The sequence below is a fragment of the Hippopotamus amphibius genome, chromosome 12 (genome assembly GCF_030028045.1).
Source record: "Hippopotamus amphibius kiboko isolate mHipAmp2 chromosome 12, mHipAmp2.hap2, whole genome shotgun sequence".
In the NCBI taxonomy this organism is placed as follows: domain Eukaryota; kingdom Metazoa; phylum Chordata; class Mammalia; order Artiodactyla; family Hippopotamidae; genus Hippopotamus; species Hippopotamus amphibius.
Window position 1 is genome coordinate 65,313,931 of NC_080197.1, and position 25,535 is coordinate 65,339,465.

Consider the following 25,535-nt stretch of genomic DNA (forward strand, 5'->3'; position numbering starts at 1 on the left):
CTCTCTTTAGGGGCCTTCAGAGAAGTCCGTATTCTGTTTGTAAAGTAACACGATAAAGTCTATTCATAGAGGCTCCCTACTTTAGTCTCAGGGTCTCCTGTCTTAAATTCAAAACCCGAGGCTCCTGGCATTTAAAATAGCTTGTAACCACAGCCTGACCTTTCAGATAAGAAAACACCTGAGTTAAAAGGAAAACAAAAGAAAAACATAAAGACCACTATTTCAGACCTAGTCTGCATTCAGTACGCAGTTAACCTAGAAAAAAATCATTGCTTATATTTTGGATATTCAATCATATACATGACCAATTTGTGCAATTGTTTATATTTTAACATCCAGACTAAATCAGTCCTTGATCATATTTTTAGATAAATTTACATTATTTTCCAAAATTACTCCAATATTACGATATAGTTGATGTCAAAAAACTGTACTATCTGGCAGCAGAATTTGGTTATTAGAAACTACTTTCATAAAATCTATAATTAATATAAGAATATGGGAAAAGCAAGAAAAATGTTATGAGTAAACACCTAGTAAATGACTTTTCTATATACTATTTACTTGGTTAATTTTTTATTGTTTTATATATACAGTTGGATACAAATATTTCATCATAAGCATTTCTATTTTTTCCCTGTTCTAATTAATAAGTGAAGTAGTTTTTAAAAAGTTTTCGCTTTTGGTGTTTATATACCCTTTTTGTAACCGTACCAATTTTGACTAGAGAATGTCTGACATATGAGCTATGATTTTTTAGCCCCATGGCTGGCCAAATTGCAATTATTACTTTTATGTAGTCTATTGTTGATTCACTGGGAACTGTTTTAGAGAATTATTGGTTAAAATCCTGGAATCCCTTGGCAAATTTGCTGTTCTTACCTGAACTAGCTGTGGGAGATATTCCAGTAGTTCATCATTCAAGAGGTTGTCTAACTGTTGAACTGCCACTTTACGAATTTCTTGGTCTGGAAAACTAACACACAGTAAATACTTCTACTAAGCTGCTAACAGTATAAAATAATGCAAGAGAAATATCAAGAAAACAAAGAGTTAATTTCACCCCCAATGCAGTAGATAAAATAATAATCTCACAGTCAATTAAGATGATCATTAGCACCAAATAATCATTCTTTTCTCATATTCTGTACTCTCTTGTGAACTGCAAGAGAAAGTTCTTTTGACTAGATTTTAGAAATGTGGGTTTAAGTCAGATCCCTGCCAGCTTTCCTGCTTATAAAATGAGGATTATAGAAAAGATATTCTCTAAAATATATGAACATCTTTGCTTATTATTTAGCCATGTATTTAAGTAAATTATTACCAGCTGGAGACCTGATGGCTTATATGATTAAAAATGGGATATAATATGTTTAAATGTGTTTTGGCCGGATGATAATGAAAATCAGAAATCAAAAGTATCTTACAATAAATAAGCACAAATTACTTAATACAGCTAAATCTTACTAGACTAAGTTCTTGAGGGTAACTATAACTTACTAATTTTTGGACTGCATATGCCTGTTGTAAGATTTAGCACCAATTAGACACAATAAAAGTTTGTTACTGAACTAAATTTGTGAAGGTAGTTAGCATTTGAAACCCTACCGCCACCCTCCATACTGGTGGGTTTCTCATCTGTGGGTACATAGGGTGGACTGTGCTACACCATTTTATGTAAGGGACTTGAGCTTCTGCATTTTGGTATCCGCAGGAGTCCTGGAACTGATCCCCTGAGGATACTGAGGGACGACTGTGCTCCTCAGATGGGCTCCTCCAATTGCCATTCTCTTTCTCCAGCAGCAGAATTAGATTCAATTATCTTGAGCTCCTGGGAAGTGCCTAGACACCATGCTGCTTTGATATGATTAGTAGATATAACAAGGGTGTTGGTTAGAGCAATTAATTTTAAATAAACAAGTCTTAAAAAATTAATACACATAATTTAAAACTTGAAGGAACTGTTGATAGTAATTCACTTAAAAACAAAGACATGAATAAACAAAACCCCCAAATCCTTTTGTATGGGAACTAACAGAAAGCTTTTCAACCAGTCAGGTGAGAGCTCTAAAGATTGTCTCTCAATACTGTGGCTCTCAATACTCTCAATACTAAGACAACTTTAAAGTCGCCAATGCCCAGTCTCTTTTCAGCATGTCAGGTTACTGAAGGGTGAAGTGAATACTATGCAGCTATAGGGTTAAGGGGAAAAATGGCACTGCTCAGTATCTCCCAACTGTCCTTGACAGCAGTTTGAAATGCACTGCTTAAACAGGTTACAGGGACTTTCCTCATGGTCCAGTGGTTAAGAATCCACCTGTCAATGCAGGGGACACGGGTTAGAGCCCTGGGCCAGGAAGATCCCACATGCCGCGGAGCTACTAAGCCTGTGCACCACAACTACTGAGCCTGAGCGCCTAGAGCCCGTTCTCCACAACGAGAAGCCACCACAATGAGATGCCCACAGACCACATCGACAAGTAACCCCAGCTCGCGGCAACTAGAGAAAGCCCGTGTGCAGCAACAAAGACCCAATGCAGCCAAAAATAAATAAATAAATACATAAATACATTCATTTATTTTAAAAAATGGTTACATATTTTTTCTTCATGTAAACTGATTAGTTTAATTGCAACAAGAATTTCACTTCCAAGGTTAGTCATTCAAAACCTTTATTTCTGACCTGCAAATACTTTTCCAATAATTTTCTCCCTATGAACATTCTAGCAATAAGACCTAGTGAGAATGTAGTCCAGGTACATCTCTTGAAGTACCGCTAAGGTCAGAAGATCTTAGCATAGCATCAAGCACAGATGGAGAGTAGCAAGGGTGTAATAAAAATGCAAAGCTGGAAGAAGGTCAGCTTGTTTTAGCACACTAAGACTTTATTTTCTCCTAACTAAATGTGATTGACTCTAATTTATTGCTCTCAATCACTAAACCATTTGTCTGCGGCTTGTAGACATCAAGGTCAGTTTGAGGACAGTTTGAAGTCTTAGAAGGAATAGTTACTGGGTACATTTTGTTGCCTAAGTGATGACTTAGGTTAGGTACTAGTCATCTATGCTTTTCTGTGTGGCTGTTTTATCTTACTGATGTGAATGACAACAAAGAAGGAAAAACAGAAAGCAAACATCACAACAAAACAAAAACCTTTGGTGAATACTATACCTCTAATTATGCATTTATCTCCAAACACTAAAATGTAAACACCTTAAAAAGCAGACAAATTTTGCCTGTTTCATTCATATATGTGTCCCCATTGCCTCTAGTTTGGTGGACACTCTCCACATATTTGAGAAATGTCTAAACTGAATTAATTATCATTCCACCTAAAACACCTAAGACGTCTATCTTGCAGTCTGTGTTATCATCTTTCTCCAGTCATGTAGGTCTCAAATTTTAATGGTTACATTTTGTCTTTCTTTGCCCTCTTCATTTAATTTTTCCCCCTTTCCATCTGGTGAAATTCTATTCATCCTTAAAGTCAAAGCTCAAGCATCAGTTTACCTGTGAAGCTGTTCTAGCCACTTTCTAGCCCCCTGTTGATTTCATCACACCCTTCTCTATACACATGGGTGAGGATAGGCTCATTCATTTATATCCCTAGTCCAAGCATAAGTGAATAAATGCTTATGGAATTCCTACTAGTCTCTTATCTTTACATGTCATCTGATGCCAAGTTCTGTTGATTTTTCTACCCCAATGGCTCTAGCAGATACACTTGTTTCAATTTCTCCTGCAACTATCTATGCTAGGCCATAACTATCTCATGCTGGGATTAGCATTTTTCATAGTAATACCTTATAAAATTTCCTGAATTATTTTGTAAGTTCATTTCTCATAAAACATTAAATGGTTTTCTATTTCCAAAGGACCTCTCAGGCCCATACTATTCATTTAGATATTCATAGCTGGCTGAACACTCCAGATTTTTCTACTACTGTAATACTGAATAAACTGCTCTGGCTCATTGTACGCTATTTTTATTTTGAAAACACTATGTTCATTCTTACATTGTGAGCAACGTAACCTCTGCTTGGAACACCCTCTTTTCTCTTCTTAAAGTTCTAGTCCTCCTTCAAAATGTGGGTCAAATCCCCTTGAAGGCCACTATGCCAATTAGGATATGCTAGTGTGTATTAGGATTTATCGTTTTATATATATGTATCTTCATTCTTCAGTTAGTGATTATATAAACTGGAGATAAAGATTGTTCTATCTTCTTTTTTTGTATTTCTAGAATTTAGCACCATGCCCCACACATGTTGGGTGATTAATAAAAATGCATTGGTCATGATGATAATAACAAGGAAACCCATACTGTGCAGCCCATCTTATTTCCTGTGCTCTGAGATAATTTATATCGGTAGCAATAGGTTCAATTCCACAAACACCACTTATACAAATTCCAGATTTTTTTTCTTTTCCTCTCAGTCAAACAGTAAGAAAAAAACACATCTGAAGGTAATGGAAAAGAAGGTCTTTTTTTTTTTTTTTTTCAGGCTCCTCAAGAACAGAAGAACAAAAAGCTAGTAATATCTGTCTAGTACAGTCCAAAAGGAAAATTATATATTTGTATCAATATGTGCAAATTCTGGGAAGAATGTTTTTGCACCTTCATGGAAAGGGATGTCTCTTTTTATTCATTACTGTTGCTTGAAGTTCAGGAAGAAATTGGAAGAGAAATTGCCAAGAAACAAACCTCATGACATCCTGAGATGTGACTAAGGCCTAACGACATTAAATTTGACTATTTTAGGAAGAGTTGGCCACACAAAAAGAGACGCTGGCAGTGTTGGCGAAAAGTTCCTGGGAAATGGGCTCTTTCATACACTGCTGGCAATACACAGCAACATGTATTTAAAAAGAATCTGTGAAATGTGCTTATTCCTTGATCTAGCAATTCTACTTTGGGAATTTATCCGAAGAAAATACTCAAAGATGTGTATGAGATATATGTATGCAAACAAAATTGGAAGTAATATAAATATCCAAAAATAAGCAGTTAAGTTAAATGTGCTATGACCATATGATAAAATACATGCTGTCATTAAAAATATTGAAATAATATTGAATAACATGAGAATATTATGAAAAAATTGTGCAGTATAATACCATTTAGAAAAATGTGTGCATTTTTCCATATGCTTAACAAAAAAGATGGAAAGGGAAGGATCAAAATACGAATAGCAAATTTCTGGATGGAAATGTCATGGATGACTTTAGTTTTCTTTTTTATGCATAGTTTTTAGTCTTTCAAGCTTTCTATATGAAAGTTCTATTGGTTACTAAAAAATAATTTTTAAAGTAAGTCTCATTCAATTAACTGTGAAAATATATTAATAACTGCAAATTTATTACCACTAGGAAAAAGATCCAAGTCATATGTCCTTTTCAGAGTGCACACTGCTGAGTGAAAGAACAAGCCTCATGTCTTGTAGTTTAGAATATTCTTTTAGCATTATAGGCCCAAATAGGGATCTCTGCTTCTGGAGAATTTATGTTTAATACTTTTCAGGGGCATGAACTCAGCCACAGGTCAATGGGCAAATATGTTCCACAAAGCCTGGCATTTCTTTCCTGTGATGTTGTCTGAAACTATTTAAACATTCTTTGGGGATATAGTTGTTGGCATTTCATGCTCAGTAACTCACTTCTCAATGAGGTGAGGGCTACCCATATTAGTTCTCTGGCTGTGGTGTGATATTTACACACTGAAATGTCACATATATCAGAAGAACTGCAACCTATTTTGAATTTTCCACAAGCCAGGTTATTGTACTTTCCAATGACCCGATTTGCTTGAAAAATATAATTTTTGCTGATAGTAAACCAGAGCCACTCTCTAGTGACCCTGCTAACCTTGAGATAACTAGTTTCCGCAGGCATGGACATAACACCTTGAGTCTGGGGAATAAACAAAAGTCTCGTTAGAAGATTCATTAGGCTGATGTCAATTAGGTCCTTGTTTATATTTATAAGAAACATCCTTATAATCAATAAAAAAATTGATACTTTAAAATGTAATAAATGGAGAGCTATCTGTTCTGAGGTATTAAAAAATACAAGATCAGTAAAATTCCATTACTTGTTGGGGAAGAGATCATGTAAGGTGAAACAAATTTTCATTTACTATGAAATTTTAAAAAATTAGGCATAACAAGAGCCCATGTGAAATAATCACTTATTTAAGGTTATTCATAATTTTTAAAATGTCCATTTAAGTAACTTTACACTATCTAATTTAGTTTCCCAAGCATGTCTGAACAGAGCAGCAAAAAACCAATTATGGTCAAAAGCAAAATTATCAAGACAGGCTTACTATTCAGTTTTATATGAGTTTTGTGAGCAGTGATTCTATATACACAGGGTTTAGTTGCTTCTGAATTGAGCTAACATTTGCATCTCTCGTATTTCTAAAAGGACAAGATACCGGTAGCTGAGATAAATATAACTCTGTATGGTAATTGTTAAGGAATTACCTAAAAATAGCTTATTGTCCAATTAGGACATTTGGACACAAAGAAAAAATACTCCTTGAAGACCGGCTGTAAAAGTTGATAAAAGGAATCTAATACAAGGCAAAAACCCTCAAAATGTGAAAAAAATAAGGAAAATTAAAATAAACTAAACATTTTCCAAAGAAACTTCAGTGAAATATCAACTCTATTTTTTGCCAACAATGTAGGATAAACACAAAGTTTAAAGTCAAGCAAAGAATTAAGTTGGAATTGTAATCTTTACATGGGCAGGAAAGGAAGAGTATCAAGTATTTAGGTAATTCTTTGGCTCAAGGTAGAAGCAGAAACTGACCAGTGGTTAGAATTTGCTGTACAGTGGAAGTTCTCCAGTTTTTTTTTTTTTTCCTTTTTGTATCAGGACCCTTTTACACTCTTAAAAATTATGGAAGACTCTGAAGAGTTTTTGTTTATGTGAGTTATGTCTATCAACAATTACCAATTAGAAATAAAACCAGGACACTTAAGAAATATTTATCAATTCATTTTATATGACATTAATATACCCATTACATGTTAACATGATCAATATGTTTCTATGAAATATAGCCATATTTTCACAAAGAAAATATTTGTGAGAAGAATGTTATTGTTTAACATTTTTGTCTCTAATGTCTGGCTTAATAGAAGACGGCTGAATTCTCCTATTTGCTTTGGCATTAACTCTGTTGCAATATTGCATGTCATATAGTCTCTGGAAAACCCCACTCTACACTCATGAGTGAATCAGTGTGACAAAGAGAAATGACATCTTGGAATTATTATGGAAATAAATTTCGACCTTGTGACATCGCTGTGTACATCTTTAGGACTGTAGACCTAACTTTGAAAACTTTGGATGTACAACATAGTTTCGGTATGTGTTACTGTAGTGGGGTCATAAATCAAAGAATCAGCACCTGTGCCCTGTTTCTAAGACAGCAGCACATCAACCTATGTCTTCCCTGAATGAAAAATTGGCTTTGAAATCATCTGACCAACATGCAGCCTTGGGAATTGTCATTCCTCCTCTTTTCCCTCAAACATTTATAATTCCTCTCATCTCAGAGGGCTATACGAATATCACAAAGGATTCAGACAAGCTTCAACAGGACCCGTGGAATTGTGAAGTGAAATTTCAACAGAAGAATACATCTTTCAACTTTTTCCATTTGACTTGTTATTTTGTAATTTCTCCTTCTTTCTTCTTTTTTTTTCCTTTTTCTCTTTTGTTCTTCTATTTCTAGTTTGAAAAATGATATAGGGTCAATATCTTACTCAAAGAACTTATGAATGTGATGGGTGAAAGCCAAATGCAATGTAACAAATGCTGACCTTTAAAAAAAACAACTTGGAATAAACTGAAAAGCAAAGAAATCTAAGATCAAGTTTAAGTGTAACAGAAATGTCAGACTTCAGAAAACACACTAAGAATTCATGCAGAATGCCACAAGGCTATTCACAGTTAAAAGCCCCAATGTCAGGTTAGAATTAGAAAACCATCAGAAGTACAGAACTGTTTTTCCAACAGGTTTTGAGTCTGATGACACATTGGGCATCAGATTTGAAGAAAAATGTCAATATGAATATCTTTGCTATTTTTCTAGTACTAAAAACGATCAGACGTGACAGAAGAAATTTTCTTCTGGGAAAAGTGGTGAATATGGCTTCTTTAAGATGACTGTCAACCTCTATCTACTGAATAATTCATGTTCCTTCAAAAATTTTCACACAATTACAGAATATTAGAATTAAAGGAAACTTGGAGACATGGTTCAATCTCCTGATTGTTCAGATGAAGAAACTGAAACTCAGAGAGTTTGAGCTGTTTTCCTAAGGTCATTCACGGTGACACTGCAACTAGACTCCAAATATCCAGAATTCTAGGCCAGTATTTCTAGCAAGGCCTTTGAATCTTTTGACTAGATATTATCATATATGTTTGTTTGATATGCACAAAGCTAACTTGGGTTTGTTTTTAATTTTATTTCATTCTAAATGGATCAATAGAGACATATAATAGTGAGCAGTGTAATCTGTCTATTTGGACTGGGGCATTGGTCCAGTCATGAGTCAAGAGGAATAAGAATAAGTCCTAGGCCCAAAGAGACACAGGAACTGTACAGACATTTCCTGATGGGTACAGTCTATGGACTTATGCATGGATGTTGGGAATTAATAGCCATGGTATTAAAATTATTATTTATAATTAAAGAGTAGTTATTGATTTTGTCCCTTTTTATGATTGCATTTTGATTTTACTTATAGACAAGCTTAGAAAGGTACTACCTTAAGCCAGTTATGTACTGAAAGCACAATGGAGAGATTTTGTGTTTGGATGCACTAGACGTTACATGCAAAAGCAACACGATGTTAAGAAAAAGAATAGGGGATTTTGAGTCTAAACATGAAGTTCTTCTTTTCTCATCTTATGCCCCCTCTCTCTAAACAAATTTATGTACACCCTTGACTTAATTCCTATCCTTCTCTGGATGATTTCCAGATTGTGGTCTCTAGCTTAGATATCTTTCTTGAACCACAGCCAATCATCTCAAGCACACCTCAAAGCCAGCGCACAAAGCCTGAACTGCAGGGTACTTGTTCTTCTATAATCTGTCACCCAGTGTGCCCCATCTTAGGGAATGCTTCTATCATCCTCCTACTTACATAAGACAGAAACCTAGAAGTCATCCTTGACACCCCTCTTTTTCACTACTCCTCTCCATTTAATCCTGTCATTTTTACTTCTAAATGTTCTGATTCTCTTCATTTCATTACATCATCACCACCACCTTCTAAGGCTGACTTGCCATTCTCTGACACCTGGACAACTTCTATAACTTCCTAACTCATCTTCTGTCATCTACTTTTGCTTCCCTCACTAAATCCGTGCTTCACTAAGAAACCACTTAGTGATTCTCACTGAGAATCATTTATGTCTTCCTGTTGCTATCAGAATAAAGACCAAGTTGCTTAACATAGTTCTGTTTAGAATACCTGAACATGAACTTCCAGTTCCACCTGAACATATCTGTCCATCTTATATCACACACTCCTTCCCTGGATTCCAGGCACACTGGCTCTCTTCCTGTTTCCTAAATGCAGTTTCTGCATTTCATAGATTCTCTCTTCCCAGGAAGCCCTTCTCTTGTTGCCCCCTTTCACCAATTCATTCCCACTCCTCTTTGATCTGAAATCAAACATAACTTCCTCAGAGAAGACTTTTCCCACTCTGGGGAAAAGATTTGGGTCCTTTGTTTTATGTTATCAGGGAACCATGTGCTTCTCACTCAGAGCTGTTATAACTCCTGGTATTTTACATTTGTAATTTGGTAATGGTCTATTTCTCCCCACCTCCAGTAGACTGCAACTCCATAAAGGCAAGATTATATTTCTTTTTGCTTATTATGTTAGCTTTAGGGCCTAGCATAAGCAGGCCATCAAGTAAGTATCTATTGAGTGAATGAATGAACAAATTGGGCTTCAATTTCTTCACCTGTAAAATGAGGATCAGTAAATTGGGGGAATTTGTAGACTTTGGTAACAATATTAAAGAAACTGTTTTATGGGTCGAATAGCATAACATATTGTGAAAGTGCTTATATAAGTAAGCTATAAGTCATTATTCCATTGTCAAATATTTATTAAATTGCTAACTCTTTTATCATATACATTTTGACAAGTGAAGTTAAGCTTGTTGAAGCTTACTAGAAATGAAACTGTCCCCATGAATTTATTGATATGTACAATTTGGCACTGAAAGATTCTGAAAACTCTAAACTCTCTTAAAAATACAGTTATGATGAAGAGGATGATGATGGTAAGAATGATTGGTAGTATTTATTGAAAGCTCTCATAAGTACTTTATCCTGTAAGGTTCATGCTTATTACTCCCATTTATAGATAAGAAAACTCGTCCAAGGTCATTCACGTAATAAGTGGAAGAGACAGGTAAGTTCCATTTCAAAGCTTATGTTGTCAACCGTAAAATTTGGAAGCAACTCCAGAAACTCTTCAAAAGTACACAAAGGCAAGATACATAACTTTGGGTTTATGCACTTCTATGTTCTTCATTTTTAGTATATCACCTTGACTCTCCCTTCATGGAGAATACTGAAACTTTCACACTTCTCTCTTCCATATCTGTGGTTATCTATAACTGTACTCATATTCTCCCTTCCCTCCCAACTAAGAGGAACAAGCTACTCCCCGCCTTTCCTTGATGAAATTTTCAGCTGCATTTTTGGTCCACGCTATTGGCCATTAGTACCATCTCATTTTGTCACTTCACCCATCCCTGTTTTCTGATCTTCCCTTCATGCATCTTTCATCTCAGTTTGTAAACATGCTTGAAGCTCTTTTAATTAAACAAACATATGAACCCCAAACATCAAAATCTTTTTCTTACCTCCTCTGACTTTAGAGATCTTCTTGCCTTTACCAGCAATCCTATTCCAAGAGACACAATTTATTTTTCTCCATTTCCTCTTCAAGGCCTTGAAGTATGGCATCCAACTTCACTACCCAAATTTGCTCTTTCTTCTATAACTCTTGTCTTGGTTAATGATATAATTATCTATCATTTACCAAAATCAGAAAGTTCAAAGTCTTCCTTATTTCCTCTCTCACTTTCCTCTGAAATGTTTCTCAAATCTGCTCTGTAAATTTCTACTGATGCCTAGATCAGGCCTAGACCATTTTTCAAGTAGACTATTTCAATACCTGTATCTATATCCTTGCTCTTACTCTTTTTTCTGTCCCCTCCTTCACATTAATGCACAGAATTATCCTTGTATAAAATAAATCTGACTGTATGACTCCCATTCTTAAAATTCCAGGGGTTGCAGTAAAGTTAGTTCATAGTAATTAATAGACTCGTGAAGCACCAAATGATCTAATCGAACCACCCTTTCAACCTTGTCACTCTGCACAATTCCCTGCTAATGTTATATTAAATTACTCACTGTTCTCTGAGTCTCCATAACTGTGACCATCTAGTCTTTCTTCCTGGAATGCCATTTCCTCTCTTCTCCACTCAGGAAATCCCCATGAATGTTTCAAGTCAGAATTCAATTCCTTTGTGAAACTCTTCTTAGTTTCTCTAAAAGAATTTGCCTCTCTCTTCCTTGGGGGCATACAGCACTTAATACTTTGATTATAGTATAGGGTACATTGTGTGGTGAGCTTCAGTTTGAGTCTTTCCCTCTAAATGGCATGTTTTTTAGAGACAGTCGCTATGACCCATTCTGCTTCTTTGATTCACTGCATGCTGATTTCCACGTACACATATTTTTGCTCAATAAATAAGTTGAAAGGATACACCATCATCCATCACTTGATTATTTAGTAAATGTGGAAGTTATAATTGTCTACCTTTTCCATATTCTAATCTGCCTGCTCACAATGCTAGTTAAGAATGGCTTTAGCACACATTAATCTCAACAAGAAAAAATACTGTGGTTTGGTGCAAACATTTCTGTGGAACATTTTTCCAGGGAAATTGATTTTGAGAGCTAAGGCACTGACTATTAAGTATTGCTCTTCTTGCAAAACAATAATTTCACATCATGTAGGATGGCAAGTTCTGGTACCTTGTCAAATTTTTATTTAAGCTTCTGATGTAATCCTCTGATGCCAATTCAGTTACTATTTTTAAATGAATTCTTTCCTTGAACTGCCTTCTAATTCCTTGGGTAATTTCGGCTTATTAGCAGCAGTTGAATAGTTGTGCCTGTGCACCACGGTTCAAGAAAATAGCAACCATCTGCCAAGAACTACAGACCTTAGCCCTTGGTCTCTGGTATTTTGACAGCACTGCCTTCTCTAATGGAAGTATCAGTACCCAGTGAACACACTGCTAACACTCAGTCATGGAAATATTAACATCCTATGGCCCACACGAGCTAAATCAAATCTCAACATGTCTCTTGCTAAAAATAAGCCAAAAGGAGGTGGTGAATCTTCAAACAGGATGAAGTAATCAGCAATATTAAGAATTATCCACGCTAGAAATGGAGCATACCAGTTCTCAGGAGGTTAAGCCACTGAACAGACTATTTAAAGGAGAAAAAATATAAACCTCTAAAGAACTCACTCTGACAACTCACTTAACAAGCACATACAGTTTGTTCTTAGAGAAGTCAGCTCTTGAATTTAGAGAAGCTGAAAGGTTCATTTCTGGAAACAGCTTGTCCTCAAGTTTTTTGACAGTTCAGTTAAACTGAGAGTCAGAGTCATAGGATAAGTACAATGGAAAGACTCCAACCTTTTCAGTGGCCTTCTTTGATGCATGAAACTGTTCAATGTGAAAAAAAAAATCAAGTTTCTACTAAGTTCCCTGAATGATGCTTAATAAACAGCACTCTACTTTGAAACCAGTCCCTATAACCTCTAAAAATTATTATTATTTTTATTATATTATTCAGATTATTCAGAAAAAAAGAAATCACACAGTGAGGTAGAAACATCCAAGCATAAGTACTGCTATTTACTATAATCAAACTACTTTAGGATAGTTTCATTTACATATTTAGACTGTAAACAAATAGTATGTATTAATGTAGGAAGGCTGTAAACCACAGTGTGAAGATTGCAAGCTCCAAATCTCTGGATTTAATTCTAGCTCCTTAACTTACAAGTGTCACTTGGGCAACTTAACCCCTGTAAGCCTCAGTTTCCTCATAGGTAAAATTGGAATGATAATAGTATTTGTATTATAGTGTTATTGTAGATAATAAAATGATGTAGCATCGAGGGGCATGAAGTAAAATTCTGATCTTTATACTTAAAACATTAAGTGAATCAAATAAATGTTCAGCATCTCTTCAGGTAGGGAAGGCTCCTATAAGCAGAATTATGCTTAGTTATCAGGAATCAGAGAATACTGAAGTCCATCTAATGAATCCTCTTATTTTATAAGCAAGAAAACTAAGCAGGCTTCATCATGACAAAGATTTTTGTAAAAAATATTCCATGAACTTTACAAAAAATATTAGTTAACACATTTAAATGTCTTTAAGATAGAGCAAGGTACATCTTAATAAAACAATAATAACTTAACCAAAAAAAAAATAAAGCACCAGTTAATGCTTTAGAAACTTTAGAAAATAGAGTCATAGATTTTACCTTTACAATTATTTTTTAAATATTTTAATAATTTTATAGAGATATAATTTGAATACAATACGATTCACTCACAGTGTACAATTTAATGGTTTTTAGCATGTTCCCAGAGTTGTGGAGCCATAACCACAAGAAGAAACCTCATACCCACTGGCAGTCACTCCCTATTTTTCCCCAGCTTCCTCTAGCCCTAGGTGATCACTGATCTACTTTCTGTCTCTATCCATTTGCCTATCCTGGGCATCTCAAATATGCATCACACAACATGTGGTCTTTTGTGACTAGCTTCTTTTGCTTAGCCTTCTTTCGCTTAGCCTGTTTTCAAGGTTCATTCATGTTGTAACATATATTAATATTTGTACTTTCTCATTATTGAATACTATTACATTGCACAGATAGACTGCATTTATCTATGCAGTCATTAGTTGATGCCCATTTGAGTTGTTTCTACTTTTTGGCTGTTATAGATAATGCTGGTCTGAACATTCACATAGGAGTTTTTGAGTGAATCTATTTTGTATCTATTTTGAGTATATACCTAAGAGTGGAATTGTTGGGTCACATGGTAACTCGATGATTAATATTTAACAAACTGACAAATTGTTTTCCGAAGTGGCTGTCGCATTTTACATTTCCATGAGCAATATATGAGATTTCCGATTTCTTCACATTCTTGCCAACGCTTATTGTTTTTCTGATTATAGCCATCCTAGTTAGTACGAGATGGTATCTCATTGTGGTTTTCATTTATGTTTCCTTAGTGGTTAATGATGTTGAGCATCTTTTCATGTGCTTATCGGACATTTGTATATTTTCTTCGGGGAAATGTCAGATCCTCTGAGCACTTAAAAATTGGGTTATTTATTGTTTCGTTATTGTGTTGTAAGAGTATTTATATATTTTGAATACAATTCCCTTATCAGACATATGATTTGCTTATATCTTCTCTTACTCTGTGAATTGTTACCTTCACATTTTTTTTTAACCTTCACATTTTGAACCAATTTTCTATGAGCTATTCTGTTTAGGAATGACAAAATAATAATTGTGCAAATATTCTAAGTCTTACTTGAGCCAAAAACAACTAGAATTTAGCAAAAATTTTTTGTAGATATTGGCTATTCTTATCTATTTAAGTCAGAAAAAGAGGTTAGGAGTAAGGTAGAAATGAGAACTAATTTTTTTTCCAGAAGATTCTTGAAACACAAGTATGAACTGTAAATAATTCCAATGAAACCAATCTATTAATTGATTTTCTTATCATATCATTATTTCATTAACTCATTCAACTATACAAGGAGATGTAGGAAATAAAGACAATCGATGACTCCCTCAAATAGTATAATTTAAATATTAAAATAAGGTATAAGTAATCATAATGTATTTTTGAGAGTGATTGATTCAATATTGAGTACTTACTACGTCCCAGGTATTATTAAGCCCTTGGGAAACAGAAACACTATGATGAACTGTTTTGCATTAACTAGGTCTCTGTCTAATGTGGGCAAATTACATGCTTCACATGTTGCATGTAAACACACTGCAATAAAAGCACTGTACTAGGAAGATGTGGTCAATGTTACTTGGCAAGGTAAAGGAAGGATCCACCTAGAAGAAACCTTATACAAAGGGGAAAAGCTGCAAGCTCAACTAAAAGAAAAATTCTTTCTATCATCTATCATTTAGCTATCTATCATCTATCTATCTCTGTATCTATCTAATCTATCTATCATCTATCTATCTATCATCTACCTTCTATCATCTATCAAGGAAGAGATGGCATCTGGGCACACAGTAATTAATGGAAGACATCAGAAAAATGAATAAAATATTCATATGTGAGAGGCACAAAAAATGTAGGATTCTAAGAGAATGTGTAAATTTTGAACTTGGAAGATTGAGAGTAACCTAGTAACTCTTACAAATAATAGAAAAAGAAAACCCTTTCTTCCCCTTTCCCATGCTAGAAGTTTTATAAAAGACCACGAGCTTTAAAATAAACCTAAATAAATCCTTTGAAAAGTCCTTTGTGTCACTTTCTCTCCTTCCTTTCTCCTTCATCAGGATCTGGGGAGAGAATTTATAATAGAACTGGGTGGCACAATCCTTCTCTGACTCTAGAGATTACAGGCTTTCTTCATGGCATCAGTGAGCCAATGCCATCAAGACACACTTAAAATATCTCTTCTTGGCTTTGAATATGAAACAGATGCCAAGGAAGAGCTGCTTCCCCAAATCAGAGCCAGACACCACACTTGTTCCACATGCTTCTCCTTAACTAGAAGATGACATCATCACCCGACCTGATCCCCACCCCCATGCATTTTATTCTGAGGGAAGATCTGGAGTATATACAAGGGATGGGTTTTTTCCTTTTATTCTTATCATTATCATTGGCTTATTAACTTGAACATCTACTATAAGCAGGGTATTTTGCCAGGCTTTGCATATTTCAAAAGTAAAAACTATTGTTTCAATTTTTAAAGACTCTTTTCTTTTGAAAGGGGGATGAGTAGAAAATTTTATTTTTCCCTAACCCTAACCCAGTTTTGTTGTTGTTGTTATTTCTCTAAGAGCAACTAGACTCTCCATTTGAGAAACTATGGCCATTAATTATACTTCAAGTTTAGTACAGAAGACACAATTATAGTTTAGATTTGTTTAAAATTTATATTCATAGTTTACATTTATCTAAATTTAATATCTATAGCTACTGAAATTGGAAACACACAGAATTGCTATTGAATTAATCATACAGTCCTACAGTTTTTCTTTTCAAATTTTTCTCATTAGTAATATCATGCCTGTCATGCAATTCTTACCTGGAAGTCAAAAGTCCAAGTGCCTCCAAAGGATGAGAAATTTTCCATCTTCTCAAAATGGTATGCATTTCTGAAACAGTTCTTTCATCCCATCCAGGGGCACTACCCAGGACCAAAGGAAGGGAGCAATTTTCATTATTGCAGTAGAAGCGATAAAACCATAAGTATCTTCTCTTTTCCTCGGAGAGTCTGAAAAACCAGATTGGAAATTATAATTTACTGGAATTTGCTACACTAACAAATGTTTGCTGGAAGCACACAGTACAAAATGTTAGTCTAGTTTTTTGACTTTTAGTTTATTTTGGAAAACAAGTCCTTTATCTTCTTGGGATAGTTTGATAGGTTATTTTATGAGCTTATTTCCCACTAACTTTATTCACTTGTAGAAAAATAAAATGAAATAAACTTCAGTTCAGATAATTCACATTTATTTTTCCTTGCTCTTATCCTTTGCCTTGGTTGGCAAGTCTCTGTCTCCTTTAGGGCAGACCAAGTTTATCTGAATCCTGCAACATGTACTACTTAGAACAAAGGTACTCAGCCATTTACTTTGTTACTTTCTTTATAAATTAACTTAGACCCAAGTGGGCCTGTGGGGAAATGACATATTTTAAAGATCATATTCCTTCATTTCAAAGCAAGTTTCATCAGAGTTCAGAAAACTTTTTGCTCTAAACTTCGAAAACAAAGATCTCAATTCATCCCTGGCTTCTGGCCTTAAATTTTAAGAGTTTGCTGGAAGTTTGGAGTTAAAATGCCAGTGAATAAGACTTCCTTAAATGCTCAAGTGTTTCCCTCTGGAGAGTGGTCCCAACCGAAGATCTAAATCTAGGACAAGAGCCACTGATTCACTGACAGTTTAGCATGTTTTGCTTACACTCTAGCAAAAGCATTCAAGACAGCAGTTCAGCTGAAGGACGGCATTTCTCACATGACAATGACAGCTTTTCAACACTGTATCCTCCAAATTGATACTCTGTTGCTCAGCTTAAATTAACTCAAACTCCCAAGAAGGATAATAAGAATTATTAAAAGTTTTAAAATATCGATATTTCTCTACGATTTCTTCTGAAGCCATTTTCAACTGCAAAATGAAACGACTATAGAGGATGATTTTTGAGGTACATTTGGGCTTCTTTTCTGTTTTGCCACTACCTTCCTCACCAGAAAGCCCCAGAAGAAAAAATTCCGTAACAAAATTATTTCTATGGTATTAAAACAAATTATTTTATTCTAATTAATTTTTTTCAATATTGAACAATTTGTCGATTTTCTCTGATGCCTTAGGAAGATTTTATCTTTATCTTTGGTTTTTCTATATTTGACTATAATGTGCTTAGGTGGTGTGTGTGTGTGTGTGTGTGTGTGTGTGCGTGCGCGCGCGCGCGCACATGCTTGGAATTTGCTAAGTTCCTTATATCTGTGGGTTGATTTTTTTTTTAATCAAACTTGTAAAATTTTGGCTATTATATCTTTAAGTATTTTTTTTTACTTCAATCTCTCTCTTCTCTCCCATGTATTCAACATACACATAATATATTGCTTGATATTGTTCCACAGGTCACAGGCTCTATCGCTATTTTCAGGTTTTGTTCTTTCTGTACTTCAACATGGATAGTTTCTATCACCCATTCTTCAAGCTCACTGTTCTTTTTTTCTTCATTATGCAATCTATTAAGCTTTGCCAGTGATTTTTAAAAATTTAGATATTGTTTTTCAGTTCTTAAATTTCCATTTTTCTACTGAGACTTCATTTGTTCATTCACATATATCTTTTTATTTAAACCCATTAACGTCTCTATATGGTTGTGAAGTATTTGGACCTGTTTGGGTCAACTGCTTTCCCCCATCCTGGGCTATGGTTATATATTCCTGACTCTTCCTTGTCTAGCAATTACCGATTGTACACCAAGCATTTAAAATGTTGCATTGTTGAGAGTCTGCATTTTGCTATCTTTTGAGTGCCGAATGTTTCCATTTTTTTTAGTGGTCAGTTTAATTACTAGCAGATCAGTTTGATCCTTTTGAGGCTTGTTTTTATGATTTGTTAGGCTAGGCCAAGCATAGTCCTTAATCTTGGGCTAGAGCACACTTACTCCTAATATGCCTCTTTCTGATTTCTTTATTGAATGCTGGGGTGTTCTGTGATCTTTCTCCATTATTACTGGTCAGAATTTCTATGACTCCCAGAACTGGGCAACCTCTAGAATCTACACTTTTTTCACATCTCCTTGTAGCAGCTCTTTTCCAGTCCCTACAATATCTCTATCTGCTCAAGAGTACACAGCTAAATACATAAAGGGACACCAATATACATTTCGGTAGCTCCTATCTTGTAGATCTTCCTTTTCTTTACTATCATGCTCTGGAAATTCTAGCTGCCTCAGCATCATTAAATTCTGATCTCTGCCCTTTTTTTAAAATCTTAGCAAGACCTGCATGCTCCTCTTTAATTATATCTCCCAGAGCTATGACATAGAAAATGCTTGTAGGCTGAAAGCCACTTTATTCATGGGTTCACCTCAAGCCCTGTCTGTTCAATTTCTGAGAGCAGTTGTTTCGTAAGATTTTTCTTGTATTATATTTCTTTAATTCAGAAGGATTAGTCTAGTAGTAGGTAACCTTCACGGCTAGAAGTGGAAGCATAAATTTTGGTCTTTCATACCAAATTATTTTTATACCTTATGTTCTGGGATTTTCTTTATATTAGACATATTCTTTTACTTGTCATGAAGAAGGTATTTTTCTTACTTTTACAAATATTATAGGTACATTTTCATTGAATTTCATTGAGTCTGAATTTCTTGACTGATAACATTTGATCAATTTGAAAGAAGCAATAATTAAGTCACCAACTAAATGATAAGATGTGATATTTTGAAAATGAATTTAATCTGTTTCTAACACAAGTTTTATCACACTGAAGGCTGGTCTCCATCTGTTTTCACAGTCCAGAATGACATTGTTCTCTACTGAGCATTAATAATTGTATTCGAGTGGGTGAAACAGGGGAAAATGTTGCTTATTTTATAGTATGTTATTCACTTAAATAGAAACTGAAGTATAAAACCAGTTAGAAATCACTGGGGTTAATTTAAAAACACAAACATTTAATATTTAAAGGCAGCTACTGTCTTATTATTTGTTGGTTTTGACATTTTTTTGTTTGAATACTTTAAAATTTCAAAGTATAGCATCTTTCTGTATTTTAAAAATCTCTCATTACAAATATATTAGCCTCTAAAATGTGACACACTTGTTAAATGTCAGGTTTTATATTTTTGAGTAAGGAGTATAAAAAGATGCTTCACCTAGTTAAGATGACAATAGTCTAGTATAACAGTGGATCATCAAAATATGTCTTGAGGACTACAAGAGTCTTTCAACATTTTCAATCCTTAAGGTATTTTTTATTCCCAGACTCAATGCAAAGGAACTTTATTCATTATAACATTTATTTTACACATATTATTTATCAGGCATAGTGTAGAACACTGGAAATGTAGTGATAAATACGTAGGCAGGTTCCTTGTTCTCTCAGTTCTTGCAAACTAAGAGAAAAAAACACATTAATAAACAAGATGATAACCTTTTGTTAAGTGTGATAACATAAAAGGTAATAAGATAGACTGTAGGAGAGAAAAACTTCATTATGTAGGGTGATCAAAGAAGGCCTCTTTGAGAACATCACAATTAAGTGAAGACCTACAGGATGAGATGATTCAGTCATGTGAAGCACTAGAAAGGAGCACTTCACATAGAGGAAACACCAAATAAGAAGGCCTTGAGATGGGAGAGGGAATAGCACATGTGAGGTATGTGAAGCAAACTGATATCACTGGCTTGAAATGAATGAGGAAAAGAGTATGACAAATCAAAATTGGAGATCAGGGCAGTAACAAGATTACCCAAAATGAAACACTTGATTACATTCAATGCCTCAGTCTGGATCTCAAACTTATTCCTTTCCAGAAAATGACTCTAACATCTGCCCCGCTCATCAATTCAAAACCTTAGACTTTCCATTGACTTAACTTGATTCTTTGCTTTCTCAATTGGCTTAACCCCTATTTACTATTAATCATGAAGTCATGTCTTCTCAACTTTCAAATATGCTTCAAATATAGCCATGACCACCAGTGTCCACTGCCATCACCCTAGTTCTAGTGACCAATGACCTCCTGCCTAAACTATTATATAAGCCACTCTGCTGTACTGCTTGCTTCCCCTCTTACTTCCTCTCCAATCCATTCTTCAACGTGTAGTCCGAAGAATCACTCAAAAAGATGATTCAGATCACACGACTACCTCCACCTCGTTCAAAAGCTTCAATAATTTCGTATTCTTGGAATCAAATGCTTTATTACATTATATACCTCATCACCATACACACACCCACACACACACACACCCGCCCACACACACACACACACACACACACACACACACACACACGAGTCGCTCTCTTCGTTTTATGCTTCTGCCACGTTAGTAATGAGCAACGTAGGCTGTGGCTTAGATATTACCAAATACAAGTACAAACAGTAATTACAAAGAGAGAATTAGTATTCCCTCAGAATTCTTCCTGGCATTTTTTTTGCTCAGAGAATTACTATTTGACAAAATGTAAGTACTCCTTAGTTACTTATCTAGTGCTATTAGAACGTGATTTATTTCTGTTCTTTTTTAATCTGCCATTATAAATAAACTTTGCATTTTCCTGTTTACTAAAACAATTCTCTGCCTATGTGAAGGACTGAGCAGTGGTTTATCACTGTTCGATACTGATCTGTATCAGTCTCTGCTTTGTTGTTTTGAACTGAATGGTTACCAATCTTTTTATTTTTCCTTTGATCAAAGTTAAAGTTGCTAATGCCACAAGAAAACAAAATATTTAAGAAACATGCAAAATTACTAATTTAGCTCCTAAACATTAGTTGATCATCCAACAGGTGTGACTTTAGGAAATGAAAGGAGTTATGTGGGAAGGAAGGTTCACTCTCTAAAGACATGAGGGCTTCTAGTATGATTGCTGGTGTCATGAACAGCAGGCAAAATTTCCTCCCAAGAACTGGGTCACTTACAGTAAGGGAGATTGTTTCTGTGAAAGTCTGGCAATATGTTTTAGACACTCCTTTGGTGGTTCTTCAAGATCACTTCTGTTCTCTTCGGAATCAAGTTTCATATACTCCCATTCAGTAGCTGGAAAATCGATCTGAAATAAAAAAATGGTTTGCCATGTGAAGAATGCCTGAAAAATTCATTATTAATTTAATAATCGCTATCTTAGATTTGTAGAAACTAAAGTAAAGGAAAAACCCTATATCGTCTGTGCTCTTTGTTATTTAAAAATAATTTTTAAAGAATCATTAGGGTCTGGACTTGGTTTTTAAATATACATGATGTTTGGCAAATCCCCAATTATTTATATAAATGGTATATAAATTAGTAGTCTGTAACATTATCTGAGAAAAATGAGAAAAGTAATAACATTTATGAACTTTTCATAAAGTTAAATGTTACATTTTTGTTTAATGCTGAAATTACATACTTTCCATATTTCATTACTAAAATGGCTTTCTGTTATTAAATGATGAAAATTATAGATGGTAATTACACTTTTTTCATGTAATCACTTGAGAAAATAAGAAGAGTTACTTTATGTTGGCCTCTACTTCTTGATATCTGTAAGTCAGTGAACCACTTTGTAAACAGGACAGTGAAATCTTCTCTGGTAAAGATCTGTTGTGCGAGTATAAAACCATATAGAATATTTTTGCTGTGGCTCTGTAATTCAGATTTATAGACATGGCTAGAATGCAGGCCTTCTTTTTTTCTGGCTCAATGTGCTTGTTTCAGTGATAATCTGATTCTAGTAAATAAAAAAAATAGTTAACAAAAATACAATTTCTAAGTATGTAAAGGAGCTAAATATCTTACTGCCCTACATATTTACTTAAAAGTATCATACATTTTTTTCATTTTCATATTAGAAAATCTAAAGAATTTATTTTTTTCTGCTGAACTATGTTAGGTTGTGATCTCCAAGAAAATGGAAGAATATTATAAGGTAGACTGTGAGTTACAGTTTGAAATATAGTTTATTTGAGTTCTTATTTTAAAAAGTCTTAGCAATTTTTTTTTTCTGTAACCTTTAAAATTTGTTGCAATATTTGCTTTTGGTATAATTTTTGTTATAATGTATCACTTATTATTCCAATATGATAAAAGAACTAAGTAACAGAAATGCTAAACCAAAGCAATATTATAGTAAATTTTGCATCTTGAGAGAAAGATTAATTTTGACGCCTTGGGGGGAAGTGTCTCCAGTATCAGCAGGTTACACTTTACTCTTTATGTATCCAAATATTTTAAACACATAAACCAAAAACACCAGAAATAGTACTTAATAAGCTAATTCAATTTTATGTTGGTACTAAGTAAAAGGCAGGGTAGATGAAGAAACTAAAGACAGTGGATAAGAATACAGACATATCCTGTGCACAAATCTACAGTAAGTTCTTGATACTGAATTCTTTTGAGTACTATACATTATGGAGGAGTAGAAAGGCAAATATTAACAATTAAAGTAGGCTGCAATGTACATATAGCACCCCAGAGCTGTGCTTCAAGTCAGTAATGGCAAACACGTGGTCATGACCCACTAAGCCTGGCCTTGGTCTCAATCTTTTTTCTCAAGGAGTGCTCCAGGAGCTCTCTTCTAATGTGTCTGCTGCACGTGCCATGACACCTATTTGTCACACTCCTGACTCAGGTGTTGAGGATATACTCCTGATTTCAAGCAAAAAATATTGGAAGGCTCTTTCCTCTGGGGTACAGGAAAATATTCAGACCTGGTCATCCAAACTTCTAATTCACACCCCCTTATACATTTGGATATTAGCTTCTTGTGTTCCATTTATCCATCTTGCTTTACTTCCTCCCTCATCCTTCTCCATTTACACTTGGCTATCATGGTTCCCACTAATGACTTCATGTCTTAGAATTCCTTGAAGGAGCTGTTGTATATGTCCCTAGTGTCCATGAACCACAACCGTCCATGCTGATAAGGTGTCTGTGGGCTTGCTCAGGCCCCCATGATTCTGTCAGCTTGTTCAAAGAAATGCAGCCTGGACTGTAGATGTGGTTTGGATAGTATAAGGCACACAAATATTGTACCATAAGTTCTATGCAGTTCAAGGGAAGGAAGGATGCCTGCCAACTAGATGGCAATTGCGGAGAGTCTCAAGGAAGGAGTTGTAAAAGAGGGGCCCATATAGTGGTTCAGAAGTGAAGAAAAAAAGAGAGTACACTACATTAGGACACAAAATGCACTGTGTTCTAAGGACTGGGTACCAATAATAAGACTGCTGCCTCCCCCTAACATCGCTGTTAATGAAGGATAAACAGGTAATGAAATGTTAGGTAAAGTAAAATACCTGGCATGAATGTGTAGGTAAGAACTATGGTTTAAAGAGAAAGACCAGGAAAAACTGAACATAGTGGTATCAGAATCCCAATAAGTGGACCAAAGTGCTAAGTTTATAAATATCTGTAGGTTTGGTAATTGTAGTGATTGGAGGTATGGACACATGTCATTAAATTACAAATATTATATTCCAGGTACTATGCTACACTTTGGGGATAAAATATTGTCAATGTCTTCAAAAATCAGGAAGTCAATGGGAAAGAAGTTCTCAAGAAAGAAATATAATGTAAATACATTGATAAAAATTTTATTGATTATTATGTGAATTAATCCTGCTTGGAATGGAAAGAGAGGAGGGGGTAAGGGAGAGATTCCTAGAGGAGGGTCCATGGATCCTAAAAGGTGAATAACAATTACAGACACTAAACTTGAGGGATAGGCAGTAGATAGTGAAGAGAAGATGGGAGACATATTGCAGGCACGGAACAGTATTCATAAATGCACATATGGTAAAAGCAGGACAGTGCATGTCAGAAACTACAATTTTTTCAGTGTTGCTGGAGCTTGAAGCGTCAGTCAAGGAATGCCAAGGGAAACAGTGGGAGGGGCTATGCTGTAGAGCTCATCCTTAATTCTCTAGGTAGCGCTGAGTTATTGAAGAGTACAAGTAGGAGAGCGACAGGTTCAGATTTACGTTTTAGAAGGATCACACTTGTGGATTTTGGATTAGAGAAAAACAAAACTAAAGAGAAAAAAAAAAGCTAAACTGCTGTAACCTAGGAGGGAACTGTTGAACTAGGGCAGATGAGGTGGGGAATTGTGAGGACAGACTTGAGGAACACATGGAGGATAAGTTGGCAGGATATAGTGTGGACTGAATATGAGTAGCGAAAAAGAAGGAGGAGACAAGTGCAACAGCTCAGTGTATGTGGGGGCATGAACACACATAAATAATTCAGGGAGCGAAAGCAATTTTGAGAGGATGGTGAGCTCAGTTTGGGATGTGTTATCTCTGAAGCTGTCTACAGAACATCCAGGTGAGAATCTAGGCAGGCACGTGCTTTTGCCTGAAGCTTGTGGTGTAAAGGTGTCTGAACTAAAGGCACAGACTTAGAAGTAAACCTGCAAGATACTGTAAATTAAACCTTAGGAATGAATGAGACCCAGCAGTTCCCCCAAGATAAATGAAAATATATGTTCACACACAAACTTGTACATGAATGTTCACAGCAGCACTATTCTTAAGAGCCAAAAGGTGGAAACAATTTAAATCAACTAATAAGTGGATAAAGTGTAGTATACTTATATAATGTAACAGTATTCAACAATGAAAAAGAAATGAATATTGATATATGCTACAAAGTGGATGAATTTTGAAACATTATGCTAAGTAAAAGAATCCAGCCACAAAAGAACACATATCGTATGATTCCATTTATATGAAATGGGCAGAATAGGTGAGCCTATAGAGACAGAAAGTACATTAGTAGTTGCTTAGAGGTGGGACTAGGAAGTGATAGCTAAAAGTTATGAGATTTCTGTATAAAAATTAAAATCCTCTAAAATTGATGAGGTTTGGGGGGGTGGGGGGTGAGGGGGAAGCTGAGATGAAGCGAGAGAGTAGCACAGACAAATATATACTACCAACTGTAAAATAGATAG

The 25,535-nt window shown here is 35.0% G+C and overlaps 1 protein-coding gene across 10 annotated transcripts in view; it reads right to left on the reverse strand.

The window, feature by feature from the left end:
* PIK3C2G (phosphatidylinositol-4-phosphate 3-kinase catalytic subunit type 2 gamma) overlaps window positions 1-25,535 on the reverse strand; it is a 363,004-nt gene that overhangs the window by 232,224 nt on the left and 105,245 nt on the right. For all 10 annotated transcript variants that reach the window (XR_009048372.1, XR_009048371.1, XM_057701641.1 and 7 more), the window contains 3 exons: window positions 21,529-21,659; window positions 16,445-16,633; window positions 883-976 (listed from right to left, as the gene is read on the reverse strand). Coding sequence is in view for 8 of the 10 variants with exons in the window: in XM_057701641.1 (XP_057557624.1) it covers window positions 883-976; window positions 16,445-16,633; window positions 21,529-21,659 (414 nt within the window). In the remaining 2 variants the exon portion in view is untranslated. The remainder of the gene's footprint in view (window positions 1-882; window positions 977-16,444; window positions 16,634-21,528; window positions 21,660-25,535) is intronic.